We start from the raw sequence: 24,804 nt of genomic DNA, 5'->3' as shown, positions 1-24,804 counted from the left end.
AATAAAAATAAGGGACTCAGACTAAGTTGTGATAGAAAGTATCAGCAGACCTTTTGTTTTAAATTATTATGTACAGCTTTTAAATGATAATATAATGTTTACAGTGACATTTGATCCATACAATAAGTGAATAAACATAAAAAAGGCAGTTATCCTATGGATAGATCACAGATTTATCTGAATTTTTTTTTCATATCTTTAGGCAAGATATATATTTTAGGAATTTTCTATTGTCATAGCAGCAATTAAGATCATATTTGAAAATAACTAACATATAACATTTAAGTGTTATAGGGAAGCTGCCAAATACTAAAGTTTTAGCCGAAAATGTCATCTCTTAAAAATATTAACCCAGTGGCAAATGTCTTCTAAATAGTCAAGGGGAGAATGTTGGCTGCCTCAATGGTTATTTTGACTCCAATGCAGTAAAGATTTCACCTAACTACATAATAAAAAAAAAAAATCTAGAGTTGCTAAGGAAACCCCTCCCCCAAAACATGTTATTTATGAGAGCTTCAGAGTTTGGTACTCTACTACCGCAGAGCTGCACTGATAATTGATGATATCCAGTGAAATTGTGGTATAATGATGGAAATAACCAAAGAGACCCCTGGTCATCATTGTGTTATATGAATGCTATACAAAATGTTTATAAAGGCAACAAAAGTACCCTATAACTTATAATAGGTTTGGGTGGTATCCACTTAGTACTCTGAAAGAGTAGATGCATTTGCTTGAGACAGTCATCAGGGAACAGATTCACTGCAATGCATTTAAACTGACTTAACGCTGAATTAATGGTGCACAGTTGCAAAAACTATTTAAAATGGTACACAGGGTACCTTTTAAATCTATTCCCAGCAGTGAGTGAACATGAATTGTTTTTTGCTGATATATCCTGTTGTGCAGCTCTCCATTTTCTTTAGGTGGTGTCACCACTTTATAATAGATGCTAATGAGTCACTTACCTCAAAAGTAGTTTAGAGGGAATGTTTTCTATAGCGATTTATCTAAATAGGGTGACCATATTTCCTAACGTAAAAACAGGATGACTTGGGGCTTGCCTGAGCTGCCCTCTATCTCCCCCACTGCACATAGGGCTCGCCAGAGCTGCCCCCTCTCCATGCCCAGGACTTGCCACATCCACCTCCTCCCCTTCCAGCAGCTAGGACTGACAGCCCCTCCCCCACGAGCTTTGTGCTGCCTGGAGCTGGGCTGAGCGCTGTGCAGCCCATGACTGAGGCTGAGGTTGACCCCTGAGCCCCGCTGCCCGGCTCTTTGTGTTGCTTGCTTCCCCAACCTTCCTCTGCACCCCCCCTAGGCTGGGGGTGAACCCAACTATTTTGGTAAACTGGGTATTTGTTTATGGGCAAATGCCCATTTATGTTTTAAAAAAAAAAAAAAAATCAGGACTTTTGGGATAGGGCTTAAAAAGGGGACTATCCTGGCCAAAAGGCATGTATGGTCACCCTATATATAAAGGCAGTTGATGAAATATGTGGATTGCTACCAAAAATATAGTCCCATGCATCTTTGATGATTATAATTGGAATAATTGCTAAATTACAGTTTTATATTAGTATACAGAAACCAATATCAATAAGGGCTTTACTATATCACAGATATAGGACAGGGAAAGATCCAACTGCTGTAAACAAAGATGCCTTAATAGAATCAATTAAATAATGGTTCTGAATTTTATACAGTTTACTGTAAGGTATGCACTTCCAATGCACTGCAAAAACTCTAGAGGGTGTGCACTTCTGTCATTTCAATCTTGTATTTCAATGGCTGAAGATTGTGTACCTCTGTACCACACTTAGGACAGGTAAAATACATGTCAAATAAGCAGTTGCTTTTAATACAATAGTAGCAGAAAACATGTGAACAGCCTATGGTATGAGGCATAGTTGGCCACTCCCCACATACAGAACATTCCTTGCAATGGGCTGCTAAAGTGTTTTCACTATTGGAAAAAAGTGCAATAGGAAAAGACCAAGAAGAAATTTTGAGTTTGATCTTTTGCATGTTAATAAGTGGTAGAAGATAGATTAGAAATTCAGCAAAGCCATGCCATAAAAGTTCCCTGTTCATGTATTCAAATCCTATTTGACGAACGTTCTGAGGCCTAGAAAAGACAGATCTAATTCCTAAAATACGTTCTGTAAGTGTTGCAAATTTTCCCCTCTGAAGGAAAATCAGAAAGTTCAGTAGTCCACAAAGTTTTAAAAGTCCAGCTACAAAATTAATGAAATGCTTGGTTCTGTAGAATGACTCTAGTTGACGACTGATGAATAAATCATAGGATCTTTCTTCCAACCACCTTCCGCCAACAGTGCAGATAAGATACCATAACTTCTGGTGTTTGCTCAATGGCTGATATTTCTGTGTTTGAGATAAGTCATTCTTGTACTGAATATTCAGAATTGTCTGTCCCACAGTTGCATTCTTGGAATAAATTGTGAATCTCCACAAGAAAAGCCATAAAAATGCTTTTATTTCTGGTTCAAAGTGAGCCAACAGCCCTGGTTTAAATCCATGAAAACAGCTGGAAAACTGAGACCAAACTAGCTTCTCCAAGGCTTTGTTTAGTTCAAGGGCATCCAGCTGACTTATTCTGAGCACAGGATTCACTCTCTCTGCATTGTTGTCATTGGAAGCCATGTCTTCACCACAGTTTTCTAGGAATAAATATAGATCAGCTTATAGTATAATTTAACATTTCACATGGTTTATACTTGTCTTTCACTACAGTTCATATAAAATTGTGGAATGCCAAAACTGAACAACAAAGTCATCTCTATAGGCAGTATTAACACGAGATTACACACTGCAACCAGCACCATTCAGGAAGTGTTATATTAACAACATAACTTTCATCTTAAAATAACAAACTGTTATTTTTTCACACAGTAGCACATTCATTTAGCTGTACCCTCTTTGAGCTATTCATGATACTACTCACATATTTAGTGCTTCACTGTAAGAGTTAATGCATTGTCTGATGTGAGAAAAGTGATCAAATATTAAAATGAAGAGGATAATTAACAACAGGAATTGCAAAACAGTATGCTGATTTATGGAACTTAATATGGCAATTAGGTATAGTAAGTAAAATCTTGCCATACCAACACATCACAAGTTGCTGATGAACAATATAATATAGAAGGTATTAGGAGATCTGGAAACAATGTATAGAAGAAATATGGAATGGAAACAAGTTGGGGATGATAAAGCCTTTGAAACAAAGACAGTGATATAAATATTCAGCACTCACACATAAATTATCTTACAATACATCAGTGATGCCTGCATGTATTTTCTAATCTCTTTTGACAGGTGCAGGGTTTTGCGACCAGCTGTACAACAATTTTTCTGGCAAGATGATTAATGTATATTGGTAACATCAACTAATGCGTGCTCTTCTCCTGCTTGAGTATTAGAATGAAAAATAAAATTACCCTAAAAAAATAGCTTGGTGCATATGTGATCATATTAACAATTTTGTGGAATGGGAAAACAGTAGTATACAGTGCGAAGGCATCAAAGTAATTTTGCATAAAAGTAATGGAATAACATGTCTTAACAATGCAGGATTTTGCTGTGTGGTGCCTGATGGTGTGGTTCTTTTCACTGAGCTACAACAAATAAAAATGGGTTGGCAGGCAGCCTAGTGATCTAATAAGTGTAGAAGGTGCTCCCACAGATTTTGGGTTTAAAGATGAATTCCTTACAACCCAGGCTAGTAGGAGTTAATTGCACCGTGGAGGTAGTATGTTCAGTTGATTTAGAAAAGTGGGATAGTCTCTCCAGAGAAAAGCCTGAAATGGAATTTACCAATTCCAGAGGGAGCTGCTTCCGGTCCTTATTTGTTGGAGAGAAAGTTGCCATAACAGGTTTTTAAAGAAATGAATGAATTCTCCTTGGGCTCAAACAACCTCCTTGGGGGAGGAATGCATTGCTGGCATAGGTAGGGGATAAAATGCTGGTAAAACTGTAACAGCTCCAAAAGCTTTAACACTGATATAAATTTTTTGTAATTTGGGCTTTGCAGATTTAGAGCAGTATTCCTTTCTGTGCCCTATTAGGAGACAGTGCTATTGCAAGAAACACACTATTGAGACAAAGCTTGCAGTAGATGGGATTAGTTTTTCCATGCATGCTCAAGAGAAACAATATTAAAAGGAAAGGAGACCAGAAAAAAAACTCCAGAACTTTTCTTTAAGGCAACCTTCTCTTGAGAAGATTATCTTTTCTTATTCTGTCCATAATGCATGCAAAGCCAACAAGATGCCTTTCTTGTTGCCTATGGGTATATCTAATCCTCAAGTTTGGGATGCAATTCCTAGTTCAAGGAGACATACCTGTACTAGCTCTGATCCAACTAGCACACTAAAAATAGAGTAGTTGTGGTGGCATGGGCTAGTCAACCCAAATATGTACTTGTCTTAAAGGATGGACACGTACTCAGGAAAACTAACCTTTCCTGCTGCTTGTGCTGCCATGGCCACACTCTATTTTTAACACGCTAGCTCGATCAGCTGAAAATAAACCTCCACCTTGAAGTGCAGTCATAGCTTATGGCAATAGCTAAGAATTCTTCCTTTACGTCCTGGAAAATATACATTATCTAGAAGTACACACACACACTCTCTCTCTCCCCCCACCCCTCCCAACAGATCATGTCTATTAGCATGGGCCCTTATCCAACAAACCACTTAAGCACATGCATAACTTTAACGGAACTATTCACATGCTTAAAGTTATGCACACACTTAAGTGCTTTGCTGGATTGTGGCCATACATCACACTCATTACTGTCCATCACTACAACTATGTTGAAGAAGCCTGCACTTAACTAGGGTTGCTTGGACATTTAGAATGTATATAAAAGGCCAGATTCTGAAGTTGCTCCCATTGATTTCAATGTTATCTGTTTGAGAACATGAAACGGCAGAATTTGAGATTCATATTCCTATCTGAATGATAAATATGTATGAGAATCACAATGGTCGTGTGGCTAACTTTTGTTGAAATAATAAGCCTCCACTCTACTCATTTCCTATGTTGCTGCAGTGGTAGTTTCTTATTTTACTCTGTTTTCATCCACTTTTATTTTTAAACAGTGCTAAAAAAAAAAGTTCTTCTTTGATTACTTTCCCTTTCCCAACACAAAGTTGTTTCAGTGCTTTGTTACACTTCCACTTCGTATTGTTTTCACAGATACTGGCCCTACTGTTGGAATATGCAGCCTGATGTCTATACCAATAAAATAAATAAATACACTGTTTACAAGTATCATCATCTTTCAACTTGTATTTTTTCCACTGTAGTTCTTCATTTCATATTCTTCTATACAGATCTTACAAAAATTTTTGTCTTCCTCCATGCCTCCTAATTAACTTCCATTTCCCCTTGTCCCTACTGCTTGTTATTCTCTTTTCATCACTTTGCTTTAAATCATTTTAGACTAGTGAAGAGACCAGAATTGTATGCCCAATAATAAATAAAAACAAATATCAGTATTTCATTTAAGTATGTCACCAGGTTAGGCGTGATTCAAGGCAAAAATCAAGAAGAGAAAAACAGATAAGTGCATTCTACTAAAGTCAGTGTGATTAACTTGTTACTTAAATATGTCTAAGACAAAATGATTTAGAACTAAATATTATTTAAAAGATCTCCTACTGACATTTTATAACCACTTATTCAATTGCTTTTCTTTCATAGAAAAGAACCTGAAAAAACAGTTTTCCGATAATATAAAGTCTTTTCTTTCCTTAAATAACCCACACTTTGCCTTTTTTAACTTTAAAATACAACAACCACCAAGTGTCTCATGTACAATGCATTCCAAAATAAAACAAATTATTGTATATCATCAAGGAAATAGGAATTTCTCCAGGTATATTTTAGTGCTGTTATTGAGCAGTGTACAAATTATGAATGAATATATTTTATTTAGAAACATTATTGACAGAAATCTATCAATAGTAATGTGAGTATTGTCAAGGTCCTGTCAATATTAATGTAATTATGATTAAGGGGATAACATGGATTTTAGCTATAATACCAAGTAACATCTCCTACATTGCTGCTATCAATATAAGCATTATTATTGACCTGTTCTGAGGCACTCAGTACTAGATGTATTACCATTAGGTATATTTGTCAATGCATTCTGACTACAAAAATTCTATGTTTAAATTTACAGGCCTGTAAACTTTGTCAGCAGAAATGCATGAATCCAGGTAATCTCTAGGTTGTCATTTCCCCCTCCCCCAGCTATTCTATTGTGGATGAGTAATAAACTAATTTCCACTGTTCCAATGTCTTCCATTTTACTCCCACTTTTCTAGCATAATCAACAGAAAAAACTGCATTTTCATATTATTTCTATACATAAGATTAAAGATTTTAAAATATGTAAAAAGTTTTTAAAAATATGTTTAAATTAAAACATTATTACTTCTGAAACTTTGGAATGTGATCCAAATGAGGATTAAATTAGTAGGATCACTCGTATTGAAATAAATGGGTTCAGGATTGAGCCCTTTGAAATAATCTCTCTTCTGCAGCAAATAGAGTTAGTCTTGATATCATAAAAAACATGTCAGACACAAAACAATGGCATCCTGATGGAATTTAGGAGGACACTTGTTCCAGAAAAAACTGCAAATACTGGCATTAGAAAACAAGTTCGTAAGGCTTCCACTACTCATTAACACAAGCCTGCATTGGTGTACACTGGTACTCAGGAGTCCAAGATAAATAAGAAAATATTATAAAAAGTAGCAAGTGTCCAAAAGTTTACATTTTAATAGCTTAACAATCATTAAAATTGCAAAGGAATGCAGCCCACACCATGGGCTACCAACTCGAACTATCAGTCCCAGATAGTGCCTGATAAAACCAGAAGTGAATCACCTCCTCTTGCATGGAAGGGGAACTCAAGCTCCTTTTCAACACTACCCACTCTCCTGGATGCTGCAGAGGCCTATCAATGAGATTGAGCTCTATATGCAGGGACATGGTAGGCCAGGGCATGCTGTGAGGCAGATGAATATCATCTGCATTTTACAAATGGAGAAACTGGTGTAGAGAGGCTAAATAATTGGTTACACAGCAAGTCAATGCTGGAACCAGGTTTAGAACTCAGATTACAGGATTCTTAACCATTTGCACATTCCCATCTTTATTTATCATCATATATTTTTGTGTATTCTGTTATTTCTAGGGCTGTCAAATGATTAAAAAAAATAAATCGCAATTAATCACGAGATTAAAAAAATCATGATTAGTCAGTTTTAATTGCACGGTTAATAGAATATCATTTATTTAAATTTTTTTTGGATGTTTTCTACATTTTCAAATATATTGATTTCAATTACAACACAGCATACAAAGTGTACAGTGCTTACTTCATATTATTTTGATTACAAATATTTGCATTGTAATAAAGAAACAAAATAGTATTTTTCAATTCACTTCATACAGGTACTATAGTGCAATATCTTTATTGTGAAAGTGCAACTTACAAATGTAGATTTTTTGTGTTACATAATTGCACTCAAAAACAAAACAATGTCAAACTTTAGAGCCTACAAGTCTACTCAGTCTTATTTCTTGTTCAGCCAATCGCTAAGACAAACAAGTTTGTTTACATTTATGGGAGATAATGCTTCCTGCTTCTTATTTACAATGTAACCTGAAAGTGAGAACCGGTGTTCACATGGCAGTGTTGTTGCTGGCATTACAAGATATTTACGTGCCCAATATGCTAAACATTCATGTGCTTCTTCATGCTTCGGCCACCATTCCACATGATATGCTTCCATGCTGAAGATGCTCATTAAAAAAAAATAATGCGTTAATTAAATTTGTGACCAAACTCCTTGAGGGAGAATTGTATCTCCCATTGTGTGGTTTTATCTGCATTCTGACATATATTTTGTGTTATGGCAGTCTTGGATGATGACCCAACACATGTTGTTTGATTTAAGTATACTTTCACTGCAGATTTGACAAAATGCAAAAGAAGATAATGTGAGATATCTTAAGATAGCTACAGCACTCAATCCAAGGTTTCAGAATCTGAAGTGCCTTCCAAAATCTGAGAGGGATGAGGTGTGAAACATGCTGTCAGAAGTCTTAAAAGAGCAACACTCTGATGCAGAAACTACAGAACCAGAACCACCAAAAAAGAAAATCAACCTTCTGTTGGTGGCATTCTGACTCAGATGATGAAAATGAACATGAGTCAGTCTGCACTGCCTTGGATCACTATCAAGCAGAATCTGTCATCAACATGGAAGCATGTCCTCTGGAATGGTGGTCAAAGCATGAAAGGTATACAAATGTTTAGCATACTTGGCACATAAATACCTTGCAATGCCAGCTAGAACACTGCCATGCGAACATTGTTTTGTTTTTGAGTGCAGTTATATAACAAACAAAAGAAATCTACATTTGTACGTTGGACTTTCATGATAAAGAGATTGCACTACAGTACTTGTATGAGGTGAATTGAAAAATACTATTTCTTTTATTTTTACAGTGCAAATATTTGTAATAAAATAACATTAGCACTGTACACTTTGTATTCTGTGTTATAGAAATCAATATTTTAAAATGTAGAAAAAATCCAAAATATTTAATAAACAATAATAGAATATCAATTTAAATTTAACAGTGTGATTAAAACTGCAATTAATCACTATTACTTTTTTAAATTGAGTTAATTTGTTTTGAGTTAATCGCTTGAATTAATTGTGATTGACAGCCCTAGTTATTTCTTCTCCAGTTCTCTAGAGTGAACAGTACACTGCTCAAAAGATTCAGATTGTGGCTTTATTTAGTGCCAGACCAACAAATTCAAGACATAGGAAATCCAGAGTACCATTCCAACTTTAACTCATTAGCCTAGATGTTGTAAAACAGGACACAAAATTAGCCTCTATTCTGAGGTGCCTTAAATAGCTAGGGACTGCAAGGAAAGTTAGAGACAAGTTGGTTGTATTATTTTTCATAAAATAACTCCACCCACTAGAGTCAGAACATTAGGGTTTCAAGTTCCATAATCAGAAAAGATTCATAGTAGCCAAGACTGACATTACAGTAATGAAGGGAATTGGGAGGTGCTGCACTATTAGAAGCAGTTCCTCAGTCCTCTTTGTCAATAATGGATGGAAATTAAAAATCCCACATTAGTTTTTAAAGAATGGAAGGAGAACATCAATATCCTGGACAACTTTCTCTTGATGAATTGTAGTAACCACATTTGAGTTCCCAATGACTAAAATGGAATTTGTGGTTAGTCTACACTTTTGAAAGTCAGGCCACTAGTACTGAATGTCTTCTAGATTTCATTGCATAGTCACTGTATAACCAGTATTTACTATATTACTTTGTAAAGTCTGTATTGTAAGAGTTAAGATTATAAAAACTCCTAAAAAATTATGACTATTCTCTTTTGTGTCATCAATGAATGGCTCCATTCTGGAGTTCTGGAAAAGCCTTCCAAGGTGAGCAATGGGGGCAAAAAACATAACTTGGCTTCAAGACTGAGCTTGACAAATTTATGGAGGGGATGGTATGATGGGACAGTCTAATTTGGCAACTAATTGATCTTTGACTACTAGCAGTAAATATGCCCAATGGCCTATGATGGGATGTTAGATGGGGTGGGTTTTGTGTTACTACAGAATTCTTTCCGGGTATTAGGCAGGTGAGTCTTGCCCATATGTTCAGGGTTTAGCTGATTGCCATATTTAAGGTCAGGAAGGAATTTTCTTCCAGGGCAGATTGGCATAGGTCCTGGGAGGGTTTCACTTTCCCCTGTCGCATAGGTCACGGGTCACTTGCTGGTGGATTCTCTGTACCTTTAAGTCTTTAAACCATTTTTTGAGGACTTCAATAACTCAGTCATAGGTTAGGGGTCTATTACAGGGGGCGGGGGCGGCAGTGGCGATGGCTTAAGGTTCTGTGGCCTGCGTTGTGCAGGAGGTCAGACTGGATTATCATAATGATCCCTTCTGACCTTAAAGTCTATCTCACACAACATTCCGGACACAATCCCACATTTTAATTTATTTTAAAAAACAGAACTAACAAAATGAGTATATACTAATAATAATCATATGTTCTTTCACTAAAGACTGCTTTCCCCATACTCCTTCCCCTCCCCTCTTTTTTTTTTTTCATCCCTTACTACATTATGTCTAAATTAGATTGCAACCTCTTCTGGGCAGGGACATGTCAGTTTATTTGTCTGTAAATCTCCCTGCATGTCCTATTGCCTTAAATTACAGTGAGAGCTTTTATGACCCTTATACTTAATGTTGTATAATGATTTCCATTCCAAACCGTCGGCCTCCATTTTTAGTCATTTAGGCCTTTCATTTTTCAGGTTGAAAGGTTCTAAGCTTAGTCTCTATTTGCAAGTGACCCAATTCAGTATAGAATTTAAATACATGACTAATTTTAAGATTATGAAGAGTCCTATAGTCTTCAAATGGGGCAATATGAGCAAAAATAATATAGGTGTTTGAGAATATTCTTATTTAAAAAAAGATCTTGTGACCTCTATTTGAGCAGCTCCACATCTCAAATGGCTGGAAAGTTGAAGTTTGGTGTGGAAATAGTCCTTACTATGGCAAAATAACATACAGTATTCCAGTCAAATATGGGCTTGAATTGACCAAGTGACTGCCTTTTAAAACTTGTATGTTGAACATCCATAATATACTTGAAATGCTTCCCCCGCAACAAAGCTTGTGAAGTATGCAGCTGAGGAAGTGTGTGCTGTACACGTGTAAAGCGAACTTATCTGTGTACTAAAAAGTGAACTAAAGGTCCATTAATTGATCACCTTAAAAATTTTTTACAGGAGGGAATCCAACTTGGGATTTAGGAACTATGGCTCTCCTAACGTTTCCAGGACAGAGCCTCTCTCCTTCACACTTCCAAAGAATCTCTTCTGGATCTCCTAAGGCAGGGGTCCCCAAACTTTCTGCCCCACCCCCAATGTAATCCCTGGAAGCCATGGTCAGGAACAGTGCTGTGGTTAAGGCTGTGGCCAGGAGCCATGGGCTGGGGAGCAGAGCTCTGGCTAGAATGGAGCTGGGGGCAGAGTAGGGTTGGCTGGTGCTTTCTCTCCACCATGTGTGGGGGCTCGCTCCAACCCCTCTGCACTCCCTGAATATTCCTGGGGTGCACCCTAGAATTTGACGATCACTGTCTTATGGTGTGTGTGTGTGTGTGAGAGAGACAGGGTTTCAGGGCTGTTTAGCCCAGTGGTTCTCAACACATGTATGTAAAAGTCTTCCAGGGGATACATCAACTCAGTGTTTCTTAACCTGATTCGCAAACCCCAGAGGGGTGTTGCAGTTGGGGTGTTGCAGTGTAGGGCCAGCATTAGAGGGTGGCAAGAAGGCAATTGCCTTGGGCCTCACTCCACAGGGAGCCCCACGAAGCTAAGTTACATTCTTGAGCCCGTGGTGGCGGGTTTCAGGCCTCAGACTCTTGAAAGAGGTACAGTAGTCTGGAAAGGTTGAGAATTACTAGTTTGGCCAAATAGTGCCCAGATACAGAATTTATATATACTGTTATCAATAAGGCCCTACTTAACTTGCGATATTGCATAATATTGTGGATTCTGCAATATTAGGCTTCCAACACAATTTTAACAATGGGACTCTGCCCTGTACAGGGCTGAGAGCTGGAGTCCCCGCTCTTAGCCCTGTGTTCCTGCTACAAGACCCAAGCACACTGTTACTTTTCTACAATTTTCCATGGCTTGTCCGCAACTCAGTCGCAATTTTTTGACAAACATCTTGCAATTCAAGTAGGGCCTTAATTATCAATTTATTGAAAGCCAACAGAGCTTTGAAATCCTGGAGAATGAAATTCCTTCTTTTTCATTTTTCCATGTAATACGGCAGTAGATATAGTAGAAAAGGGATGTTTATTAAAAGTCTCTTATCCATTAACTAATATGGAACTGGACTGTCATAAAAAGCAAAAGAGCAATATTAGTAATTTACATTGCAAGAAGAGACTTGTGTTGTTCATAAGTAGGAAGCAAGCAGGAAGTAAAATCAAACTGGCATAATCAAGCAAATAAAGCACCACTGAATGCAACATCTACAAGTTTTTCTGACTTAGAGTGAAAATATCCTAAAATAATCCATCTTTAATTTACACAACTGCAGCATTTGTGCAGGTAGTGGGCCAGATTCTGCTATAAATCCAAAATATGTTCACTCAAGTGAACTCTTCTTGGCTAGTCGATGAAGCACATTGCTTTTAGAAGTACAATACTTTCTTTTAAATAAGTAATGAATATCTGTCCATTTAATCTTTTTTTGTTTTTGAACATATATTTATTAGGATATGATATCAAAACTGCATGTGTGCCTAATTTGGGCTTGGAATCACCAGTCAGACTTTAAACTGGCCACTTGTTTACATATGCTGAATTTATTCCTCTCTCTAAATGCAGACAAAAATTAGGTGTTTGCGCACATTTTTAAAAAAGGCTATTGCAGCCACTGCCTGAAATGGTCTCAGATTGAGTAGTAATCACATGATATACTTATTTTGACCCAATACTATCTGCTGGTGATCTTTTGTTTAATGTTGATTGGTTTAAAGTGGAAGCTTAATGATCACTTTTTTCTCTTGATATGCATGGCTTTTGTTGGAATTATTCTCAGAAAGAGGGTAGATTTTAATAAAGGTAAGATCTCTTCCCTCCCCCCCCCCCACTTAATGTTTTGTTTCAATATAGCATTTGTGTGGCTTTAAATTCGCATGACAAATACATGGGTGAAAATGAGATCCGGGTCCCACATTTTTCCCCTGGTAAACTAGTTTTAAAAGGTATTCACTTTGTACGTTTCCTTAGGTTTCTTGGCATTGATGGAGTGTGGTACATAACCTTGTTGAACTTCTTCTCCCCCCTGCCCTCCCTGTATTCTCTTTCAAGATGCCAGTGGCATAAAACAGTAGCATTTAGTAATTTTCTGAACCCCCATTTTAATCTTCTATAGACTCACCTGATCTTCCCCGTCTTTAAAAGGCTATCTTTTGACTTGCCACCATAATGGTTAATGTTATCAGTACAGGAGGTGGTCCAGGGATTAAAAATGGTAGCGTCAACATTCAAATGTAGGAAAGTGCTTCTCCCATCCTATGCTAAGAAGTCTCTGGAGAAGGCATTATAGTATGAGTGTATAGGTATATAATACGAGTTTTAATTTAATTTTGTTTATTAATTGGTCAACAGGCACGCTTGGCTCATATGAATCTTGTATTACAATAAATGTCATCGACATTTCTCTGCATATGAGTCATTGACTACTTTATGAAGAAAGTTACATTTGAAAAGATTATATTCACAAAACATTAACAGTCTCAAGAACATTCTGATTCAAGGTGAAAGCTTCCTTTTTAAACACCTTGTGTTTAGCTGCCTTATCAAACTGGTTGACCTTGCAACACTTAGCTTTTGTTCATCTTAAACTCTGCTTCTTTCTTTGTTAAATGGTTTCTAAATGCATCAGAAGAGAGATGTTTTCTTTTTTAAATGTGACCATACAGAATTCAGAATCTATTAAACAGTCGGTTCTGAATTAGAATTATGTGTACCTGAAAGTGAAATATCTGTATTTCAACCCTCAATTTTAAGCCCAGTGGTTCTCAAAAGCGTCACCTGAAAAATAATTCTCTTTTAAGGAATGAATATTATTATATGCTGAGTTAATTTGGCACTAATTTTTTTAAATTTTGGACCACCAAAATCATGTAGTGTGGACCCAGCTTCTAATGCCCAATGGTCCATTATACCTACCAGATAGCCCTTTAATCCTTGAATAGTTCTATAATGCATCTCAAGGCCCAGTATTTGATAAGTTGAACATAGCTTCCATAATCTTTAGTTTGAGCAATGTTATAGTTATCTGGACACACTTTGCCATACCAAAAAGTATTAAGCTTCTCAAAGTGAAGCTAGATTGAGTTGGCAGCTGCCATTTTATCATCAGTACAGGTATTTGCATGCCCTGGAAAGGATAAAGGCAACTAGTTTGTCCGGATTCATCAAAGTGCTTAAACATGTGCTTAATTTTAAGCAGGCATGTAGTCACACCAACTTTAATCTTCCTTGGTAGTCACTCTGTCTACCTTATATCGGAGAAAAAGTATTTTTCCATTTGTAATCTCTGCTCTTAGACATGATCATGTAGAATTCAAACTTCTTCTATTCCTAGCAGTGACAGTTTTGCGTTTTTGGAAACAAATAGGTATTTAAATCCCGACAAACTGGTGGATTTTATACATAATAAGGATTTCAATGAATAAGCCACCTTCCAGAATCAGGACCTTAGGAGCTGATGCAACTCTCACAAATCTGTGAAGAGACTTATATTGCCTTTAATGGGAGTTAGGCTACAAAATGAATTAAGGGCCAAGAAACAAATATATATTACATTGATATTAGATCTAGAACCATCATACATTTTAAACTCCTGTTCGTATTTCCCTCCTCTTTGGTTAGTCAAATAGTTCTCCATTAATATTTGTTCCATTTAGTTTATACCTGTTTAATATTCACACGGATCATAGATCATCATCTATTGAACACATAACCTAGATAAGCAATATAATGCCTGCTTCAGCAGATAGCTAAATTGTACACACAAATATTGTTAGCAAGAGCCAAACAGTCTGCACTGAATGACATAAGCACAATTGTTTCTAGCCAGTGTTGTTAACCTTTGTGTTGCCATTTTCTACACTAGCTTAAAGCAATGGGATTGTGTGGGTAAAAGGATCTCAGAACTCTATGCAGGATCAGAAACTATTTTAGTAGCCTCTGAGATTTTCTTCTTAATTTTAAAGGCCATCGTTCCAAGTTGTGCACATGGCAGTGCTTTTGGCACTACACCATTTTACATGCATAGCTCCAATTTAGTTTCATTTTAGTAATATTCAACTGCTTGTTTTTACTGTTTCTTTGTGGGGCACCTAGAATACCCGAAACTTCACTTTAGAAGAATACTGCCTAGGTTGGTAGGCGCAAAAGAGACATAAATAAGATGTTTGCAAAGTCCATACAATTGTTTTTATATCTAAGGACATACTTTAAGGGAGGTGCCATGGGCTTAGAAGAGGAAGAAGAACATGCCTGTACATCTAGCCCTAACTCATTTTCTTCTTGGATTAAGACAGAGCATTGTGCACTGGACATTACGCTTCAAATAGGCTGGTTCAAAATGATGTACGTGAAAGGAAACATCACTAAACTTAAGAGGTCTGAAGACAAGGCCACTGCGGAGAAGCTAAATGAACTCTTTGCAGTGGTCTTCACTGAAAAGGATGTAAGGGAGGTTCCTACACGTTGGCCATTCCTTTTAGTTGACAAATATGAGGAACTGTTCCAGATTAAGGTGTGCAATAGAGGAGCATTTGGAACAAATTGATTAATTTAACAGTAATAAATCACCAAGAGGTCAGATATGAAATTGAAGAACAATTAACTGTGGTGCATAACCTGTTGCTTAAAATCAGCTTCTGTACCAGATGACTGGAGAATAGCTCCAGAGACAATCCTGGCAGTTACAGGGCAGTAAACTCATCGTCAGTACCAGGAAAACTGGTGGAAAATATAGAAAAGAACAGATTTATCAGACGCATAGATGAACACGATATGTTGGGAAAGACTTAACATTTCTTTTGTAAAGGGAAATCATGCCTCACCAATCTATTAGAATTCTTAGGGGGGGGATGTCAATAAGCATGTGGACAAGGGTGACCCAGTACATAGTGTTCTTGGGACTTTCAGAAAGCATTTGATGAGGTCCTTCACCGATGGCTCTGCCAATTTAGCTTAAGTAATGGGATATAAGGGGAAGGTCCTCATATATCAGTAACCGGTTGAGAGATAGGAAACAAATGGTAGGAATAAAAGGTCCGTTTTCACAGTAGAGAGAGGTAAACAGCAAGGTCCCCCAAGGATCTGTTCTGGGGCCAGTGTTCAACATATTTATAAATGATGTGGAAACAGGGATAAACAGTGAGGTGGTAAAGTTTGCAGACAATACAAAATTACTCAAAGCTAAACCCAGAACTGATTGCAAAGAGTAAGAAAGGGATCTCACAAAACCAGGTTACTGGGCAAAAAAATGGCAGATGAAATTCGATGATAATAAATGCACATTTGAAACCATAATCCCAACCAGATATACGAAATGGTGTCTAAATTAGCTATTATGACTCAAGAAAGAGATCTTAAGAGTTATTGTGGATAGTTCTCTGAAAACATCCACTCAACAATCAGTGGTGGTCAAAAAAGCTAACAATATTAGGAACCACTAGGAAAGGGATAGATAATAAGCTATGCACTTAACCCAGCAGAAGAGTCTGTCTTGTCTCGGGGACTCTCTTTCTGCCCCACTACCCCACACTTGATACAGTTCTGCAGTGACCTGGAATCCTACTTTTGATGTCTCCGACTCAAGGAATATTTCCAGCACACCACTGAACAACACACTAACCCACAGATACCTTCCTACCAACGCTACAAGAAGAAGAATTCTGCATGGACTCCTTCTGATGGTCGAAACCCAGACTAGACTTTTACAGAGTGTTTCCGTCGACGTACACAAGCTGAGATTGTAGACAAACAACATCGCTTGCCCCATAACCTCAGCTGTGCAGAACACAACGCCATCCACAGCCTCAATTACAACTCTGACATTATAATCAAAGAGGCTGACAAAGGAGGTGCCGTAGTCATCATGAAGAGGTCGGATTACAAACAGGAGGCTGCCAGACAACTCTCCAACACCACATTCTACAAACCACTACCGTCCGATCCCACTGAGGAATACCAAAAGAAACTACAACTACTTAAGAAACTCCCTAAAGAAACACAGGAACAAATCTACATAGACACAGACCTGGGAATCCTGGATGCCCCGTCATCTCAGGCATTGGCACTCTCACAGCAGGACTGTCAGGCTATGTGGACTCTCTTCTCAGGCCCTATGCCACCAGCACTCCTAGCTATCTTCATGATACCACTGAATTCCTGAGAAAACTACAATCCATCGGTGATCTCCCAGAAAACACCATCCTAGCCACTATGGATGTAGAAGCTCTCTATACCAACATTCCAGACAAAGATGGACTACAAGCCATCAGGAACATTTTCCCTGATGATGATATGACACACCTGGTAGCTGAACTTTGTCCTAACCCACAACTACTTCAGATTTGGAGGCAATCTATGCCTTCAAATCAGTGGCACAGCTATGGGCACCCGCATGGGCCCACAGTATGCCAACATTTTTATGGCTGACCTAGAACACCGCTTCCTCAAAACTCATCCCCAAGCACCTCTTCTTTACCTATGCTACATTGATGACATTTTCATCATCTGGACCCATGGGAAAGAGTCCCTCAAAGAATTCCACTGGGTTTTCAATAATTTCCACCCCACCATAAACCTCAGCCTGGACCAGTCCACACAAGAATTCCACTTAAAGGACACTACAATACAAATAAAGGATGGTCACATTAATACCACCCTATACCGAAAACCAGCTGACTGCAATACATACCTTAATGCCTCCAGCTTCCATGCTGGACACATTACACGATCCATTGTCTATAGACAAGCTCTAAGATACAATCGGATTTGTTCCAATCCCTCAGACAGAGACAAACACCTATAACATCTCCATAAAATATTCTTAAAACTACAATACCCACCTGGAGAGGTGAAGAAACAAATTGACAGAGCCAGACGGGTACCCAGAAGTCACCTACTACAGGACAGACCCAACAAAGAAAACAACAGAACACCACTGGCCATCACCTACAGCCCCAAGCTAAAATCTCTCCAACACATCATTAAGGATCTACAACCTATCCTAGCAGATGATCCCTCACTCGCTCAAGCCGTGGGAGGCAGACCTATCCTTGCTTACAGACAGCACCCCAACCTGAAGCAAATACTCACCAGCAACTGTACACCATACAACAAGAACACTAACCCAGGAACCTATCCCTGCAACAAACTCCATTGCCAACTCTGCCCGTACATCGACTCTAATGACACCATCACAGGTCCTAACCACATTAGCCACACCATCAGGAGCTCATTCACCTGCACGTCTACTAATGTAATATATGCCATCGTGTGCCAGCAATGCCCCCTGCCATGTACATTGGCCAAACCAGACTGTCACTACACAAAAGAATAAATGGACACAAATCAGATATAAAAAATGGTAACATCCATAAACCAATAGGAGAGCACTTCAATCTCCCAGGACACTCTGTAGCTGACTTGAAAGTTGCCATACTTCTACAAAAAAAACTTCAAAAACAGACTTCATCGAGAAACTGCAGAGAGCTGGAACTCATCTGCAAACTTGATACAATCAGACTGGGTCTGAATAGGGACTTGGAATGGTTATCTCATTACAAGAAGTAATTGTCACTGTTTACACATTCTCACCTTCTCATCAATGGTTGTGAATAGGCCTCATCTACTCTAACTGAATGGACTTTGTTAACACTTGCCCTCCACATTGTTGTTTCTTACCCTTGAATGTACATATATATATACACCTCCTATCTGTGATTTCCATTTTATGCATCTGACGAAGTGGGTTGTAGCCCACTAAAGCTTATGCCCACAGAAATTTGTTAGTCTTTAAGGTGCTACAGGATTCTCGTTGTTTTTGCTGTATACAGACTAACACGGCTACCCCTCTGGAACTTTTCAATTAGGGGTATGGAACAGCTTCCAAATGAGGAGAGATGAAAAAGACTGGGACTGGTTCAGCTTGGACAAGAGATGACTAAGTGGAGATATGTTAGAGGTCTATAAAATCATGACGACTGGTGTGGAGAAAGTGAATATGGAAGTGTTATTCACCCCTTCACATAACACAAGAACAGGAGTCACTCAATTAAATTAAATTAAATTAAATTAATAAGTGGCTGGTTTAAAACAAAAAAGTACTACTTCATACAATGCACAGTCAACCTGTGGAACTTGTTGCTGTGAAGACCAAAACTGTAACAAGGTTCAAAAAAGGTCCATCAATGGTTATTCACCAAGATGGTCAGCGACGCAACCCTATTCTCTGGGTGTCCTTCAACCTCTGACTGTCAGCAGCTGGATGAAAGGGGATGATCCCTCAATAAATTGCCCTGTTCTTTTTGTTTCCTCTGAAGCATCAGCACCTACCACTGACAGCACACTGGGCTAGAGAGAAAATTGGTCTGACCCAGTATGGCTATTCTTATATTATTTCTTTCTTCAGAAGCAATAATAATGAGAATTTTTTTTGTCTCCAAGATGATGCTTTTAAGGTACATCTTAATAACTGTAGTGGATTTTCCAGTACCGATACTACAGTATTGCCTATTTCCATGGTGGGTGTTTGAGTGGTGGAGTTAAGTCATAGATATCAAACAGCTGGCCTGCATACTAGAACCAGTGCTCTTGATGTATCAATGTGGCCTACATAGTCTATTGAGAATCTACTGAAACTCAGTTTTACTTTTTAATAAAATGAAATTCTAGACATCATGGTTATAAAGCTAACCCTTTAACAGCCAAGTAAGTAACTGATGTGATATCCTCATGAGTCTGCCACCATTAATCGAACTGGAATATTAATTCCAGAGACCAATGCTGACTCTTTAATACAAATATTAACTATTTCATTGATGGTCACTTCATCAGATGAGCTGGTGAGGATGGAGCCCATGGATGAACAGAAATTGGGAGCTGCTGCAGAGAAATTAATATGGAAGATGGAAAGAGGAATAGAAATAGAGAAAATAGATTGGGAAAAGAAGAAAAATGTAGAAATAGATTCTATAAAGGATAGAAATAATGATGGTCTTATATGTGAACATTTTCCTACTGTGTGATGTTGATTCACTCGTTAATAATAACTGAAATATTAATAACTACAAACAAGCCATTTTCCCTGCACAAACAGTGGACCTCAACCTTTGTGCATGTTTATTGCTGATTTTGGGGGCAGAGGTGGGTAGGAAGAAAAATACGATGGTGGTTGCTAAGGAAATGTACAGTCCTAAATTTTTTAACCTATAGACTATAAATTAAAAATAAAATTCAACTGTCTCCAAAAATAAGTTTAATTTTTGAAGGTTAAGGGATAAAACTGTATAACACCCATAGCCCACTCAACTGGTCATAAGAAGCCCAAGTGCTGTCTTACCATCAAATGAAACCAGATGGCAGTCACCCTCATCAGATAGCATCCCCAATGTGTAATGAGCATACCAAAGACTACAACCCCAGCATGTAATGCCCCATCTTAATCCAAAAGGTCTAGTGCAACTGTTCCCAACCTGTGGTCCACAGATCCCTGGTGGTCCACAAGGCTACCACAGGGGTTCCACGGAAAAGAAAAATAATAACATCCTCACCAAGAAAATGTACAATTTCAAATAAAAAATAATTTCATGTAGTTTCTAAAACCTACTACTCTAATTTATGTTACAACTAGTAGCATGTGGTGGTCCACAAAATGTTTGGAGTTTGAAAAGGGGCCCACACACTCTAAAAGGTTGGGAACCGTTTGCTGGTCTAGTGGTCAAAATCTACAGGATCTGGATTGCAGGGGGCCTATAGTGGCCACTTTGGACATGGCGCAGTCCACGCTGAGCCCTGTAGTCTCTCTCTAAGGCCTCCATTAAAGAGAAATGGGCAGGAGACCAGAGTGCACTGAAGAGCCAGAATAAGCTGTCCTATCACCGTGTGACTGTTGTCCCCTTGGCGCTGCCAACCAGTCAGCACAGGCGCTTTCCTTTCCTCCAGTTTTCTGGGCATAGTTGGCAGCATATAAAAACTGATGCCAGGCCCAAGTCTTTGACTCTGTCAGGGGCAGGGACCGAGCACTGCTAGTCCCCCAGGCAGGGACAGTTCTGGGAACTTCTAGGGAAGGGGGTTTCCTTCCTAAGTCTGAGGAAGAACAACATAAAAATAACTAAACAGCCCCCCTCAAACCCCCAAAGACACTTCTGTTCCAGGCTCCCCCTCTCCCTCCACAGCTCCGCCCCTTCCACGGCTGCCCCGCGCCCCGCCGCGTCCTCATTCTCCCCCAAACTCTTCCCATGGCTCCCCCGTTTTGCCCCAGGGGCCCAGACTGACCTGTGCTGCCGTCCTGGCTGCTGCCCCCAGAGCTGCCCGGCGCGGAGAGCCAGGCTCCGCAGGTCCGGTCCGGTCCGGTCCGCTCTCCCCCCTGCTGGCTCGGAAGCTCCGGGGAGAGGAAAGCCTGCGGGTGGGAGGCAAAACACCCGGTGACTGAGTCGGCTCCCACTCACCCCACCGTGCGGTGACAGGGCTGGGAGGGACACGGGGACACCGTCTCGCTACCTGGCCTGGCGCAGCTATTATAACAGCAGCAGCAACCCGGATCATAGAGACCGCCCGCGCCAACTGCCTAGAACGGCCGTACACACACACAGAGTGCGACAGATACCATAGAGGTAGATCCACCCGCCTAGAGTGCCACCAACTAAACAGGAAATGCCAACGAGCTAGAGCCGACGTCCTAGCAAGGCTTCTCCACTGTACAGAGAACGTCTGTCCCTAGCTCGTAAGCCCAGGAGCCAGGCTAGCGGTTCCTGGGTTTGACGGTTGGGGCTCTTTGACTGACAAGCCCTGCAACCAATCAGAAGAAGGAGAGGAGTGGGGCGATTGGCCAATGAAAGGTATCTCCGACTCCCGAGGGCTGTGTGGTGGGTCTGATTGATAGTAAGCGGAGGGCGGTTGTGTGTAAGAGGACCGGGCACAGCGCGTGTAAACGGTGGGAGGAGGGGAAGGCAGCGGGGCTACCCGAGCACGGGCCTCGAACGGGCGTTGCCTTAATGTGGGGTCCGTGTTTTATTCCTTCTCCTGCCCCCTTTTAAAAACGGACTTTGCTTTTTGTAGCAACGCCCCGCCCCCACCAAAATGTGCCCCGGTCCTCCCGGCCCTCGTGAAACCACCCCCGGCATCAGCCCCCTCGGCCCGTCCTAACTCCTTCCCCACCCCGGCAAAGTCACCCCCGGCTCCTATCCCTTCCAAATCAAACCACGACCACCCTCAAATCTGGGATATTTCACCCTGGACCCCGCAAGCCCCCCCCCTCCATCCATCCCACATCCTGGTGCTGGCAGGATAAGCGAGCACTTGTCGTTCTGCTGCAGAAACTTTCCTTGAAACCTAATCCTAAACCCACCCGCCCCCAGCCCTACCTCAACTTAACCTGCAGCAAGAGCCGCTTTCTCCTCTCCCCCCTCCCCCATCACTTTACCCCCATTTGTCTCTGGATTGTTTAGGTGGAAAAGGCTTGGCATGTGTGAAATGGTTAATTAAACTGGTGAGAGTCTTCGGGGGCCAAATGTTCATGATTTAGGAGGTGGCAGAGACAAAGTAGCATGGGAGAGACACAGAGTAGGGGATACAGCAGCAGATGCTTGTCCAGGACTCACCAGATGAGCTACTTACTGAAAAAGTTCACTGAGAAGCTCAGCAGACTAGAGAGGAGAGATGGCAACAACTAAGAAAGAGGTGCCAAAGGCAAGTACAGTGCTTCAGCACCACCCCATCTATGTAAACTGTTGATAGATTTGTTAATGGTATTATTTTACCATTACATAGCCCAAGATACTTGACCTGTCACTGAAATGCAGTGGGGTGAAGTGTAATATCAGTTTAACCGTGCACAGCAAAACTGCATAGAGGATAAGGGCAAGGAGTGAAGAATAATAGTATGCTGTGGAATTAAATGTAAATACTAGAAATAGACTCCACTCCCTTTCCTGGCTTGCATTACAGGAAAGGGACTAAGCCTACAAAGTTAAAAAAGAATTTACAAGGCGTGAAATCTTTGTCCAGTTTTAGTCTCTGTTTTGTTTCAGTTGTATGTACAGCTTGGCCACTTTGCACACTTGGTCTCTGTAAACTGTTCCGTTTTAAGAAGTTATGGGCTATGGCACTATTGAACATAGGAAATCTTAGTCTGCCTGTAAAAATGGCATTGGGGGGGAATCTACATAGTCTCTCAGTTACAATATATCCAACAGATGAAGTATACCAAATATAAAATCAAGTGAATATTTTTTTCCCCTCAGAGTTGGCAATTTCCTAGGAAAAACAAGTTTAGGAGAGTGCGCTGGTAAATACCGACTTATGCCCTGTTTAAACTGGGAAAAATAATTGCATCTGTGTGCAGAGAGTTCAGCATGCATAGAATTAATCTTTCCGCACTTTGGATATAGCCATCCAAAATTGAGGAATGGGTTCTATCTATCCACTCTACATCAAAGATAATCTTCTGCTACACAGCGTTTCATGGCCAAATGGACTGGACCTGGATCGCTTAATGCTTCAAGCCTACAATTCTGCATTGACATTTTCATAGAATCATAGAGTTGGAAGGTACCTCAGGAGGTCATCTAGTCCAACCCCCTGCTCAAAGCAGGACTAACCTCAGTTAAATAATCCCAGCGAGGGTTTTGTCAAGCCGCAGCTTAAAAACCTCTAAAGATGGAAATTCCACCACCTCCCTAGATAACCCATTCCAGTGCTTCACCACCCTCCTAGTGAAAAACTTTTTCCTAATGTCCAACCTAGATCTCCCCCCCTGCAACTTGAGACCGTTGCTCCTTGTTCTGTCGGCTGCCACCACTGAGAACAGCCTAGCTCCATCCTCCCTGGAACCCGCTTTCAGGTAGTTAAAGGCTGCTATCAAATCCCCCCTCATTCTTCTCTTATGCGGGCTAAACAAGCCTAGTTCCCTCAGCCTCTCCTCATACATCTTGCGCTCCAGCCCCCTAATAATTTTTGTTGCCCTCCGCTGGACTCTCTCCAACTTCTCCACATCCTTTTTGTAGTGTGGGGCCCAAAACTGGACACAATACTCCAAATGCGGCCGCACCAATGCCGAATAGAGGGGAATAATCACTTCCCATGATCTGCTGGCAATGCTCCTACTACTGCAGCCTTCTTGGCAACCAGGGCACACTGCTGGCTCATATCCAGCTTTTTATCCACTGTAACCCCCAGGTCCTTTTCTGCAGAACTGCTGCCTACCTCGTCAGTCCCCAGTCTGTAGCTGTGCATCGGATTCTTCTGTCCTAAGTGCAGAACCCTGCACTTGTCCTTGTTGAACCTCATTAGATTTCTTTTGGCCCAATCCTCCAGTTTGTTTAGGTCCTTCTGTATCCTATCCCTACCTTCCAGGGTATCTACCACTCCCCCTAGTTTAGTGTCATCTGCAAACTTGCTGAGGGTGCAATCTACCCCATCTTCCAGATCATTAATGAAGATGTTGAACAAAACCGGCCCCAGGACCGACCCCTGGGGCACTCCACTTGTGACCGGCTGCCAGCTAGACATGGAGCCATTGATCACTACTCATTGAGCCCTATGCTCTAGCCAGTTCTCTATCCATTTTATAGTCCATTCATCCAACCCATACTTCTTTAACTTGCTGATAAGAATACTGTGAGAGACCTATCAAAAGCTTTGCTAAAGTCAAGGTATATCACGTCCACCACTTTCCCCACATCCACAGAGCCAGTCACCTCTTCATTGAAAGCAATGAGGTTGGTCAGGCATGACTTTCCCTTGGTGAATCCATGTTGACTGTTCCTGATCACCTTCCTCTCTTCCAAGTGCCTTAAAATGGATTTCTTGAGGACCTGCTCCATGATTTTTCCATGGATTGAGGTAAGGCTGACCGGTCTGTAGTTCTCCGGCTC

The 24,804-nt window shown here is 40.1% G+C and overlaps 1 protein-coding gene and 1 long non-coding RNA gene across 2 annotated transcripts in view; one reads left to right on the top strand and one right to left on the bottom strand.

Annotated features, from left to right (window-relative positions):
* Positions 1–1,397: 1,397 nt before the first annotated feature.
* On the bottom strand, positions 1,398–21,685 carry PEX2 (peroxisomal biogenesis factor 2). The gene is made up of 3 exons (XM_067553586.1): positions 21,431–21,685; positions 21,206–21,329; positions 1,398–2,681 (listed from the first exon to the last, which is right to left on the bottom strand). Exons 1-3 carry the CDS (start codon positions 21,473–21,475, stop codon positions 1,747–1,749), a joined length of 1,104 nt encoding a protein of 367 aa, XP_067409687.1. The 5' UTR covers positions 21,476–21,685; the 3' UTR covers positions 1,398–1,746.
* LOC137156689 (uncharacterized) overlaps positions 21,622–24,804 on the top strand; it is a 49,854-nt gene continuing 46,671 nt past the window's right edge. Inside the window, exon 1 of the long non-coding RNA XR_010920855.1 lies at positions 21,622–21,768. This is a non-coding gene — a long non-coding RNA (uncharacterized lncRNA). The remainder of the gene's footprint in view (positions 21,769–24,804) is intronic.

This window comes from Emydura macquarii, unplaced genomic scaffold (assembly GCF_026122565.2).
Source record: "Emydura macquarii macquarii isolate MOO-44397 ecotype Brisbane River unplaced genomic scaffold, CSIRO-AGI_Emac_v2 contig_1477, whole genome shotgun sequence".
NCBI classification, from domain to species: Eukaryota; Metazoa; Chordata; order Testudines; family Chelidae; genus Emydura; species Emydura macquarii.
Note: the sequence above shows the minus strand (reverse complement) of the source record. Positions and strands in the feature narration are given on the sequence as shown.

Bases quoted from the DNA above. Each gene is read 5' to 3' on its own strand.
- PEX2 (XM_067553586.1), bottom strand. From the start codon at position 21,475: ATGATCCGGGTTGCTGCTGCTGTTATAATAGCTGCGCCAGGCCAG. The intron at 21,330-21,430 runs GTAGCGAGACGG...TCCCACCCGCAG, and splicing joins TAATAGCTGCGCCAGGCCAG to GCTTTCCTCTCCCCGGAGCT. The intron at 2,682-21,205 runs GTCAGTCTGGGC...ATTTATTCCTAG, and splicing joins CAGCCAGGACGGCAGCACAG to AAAACTGTGGTGAAGACATG.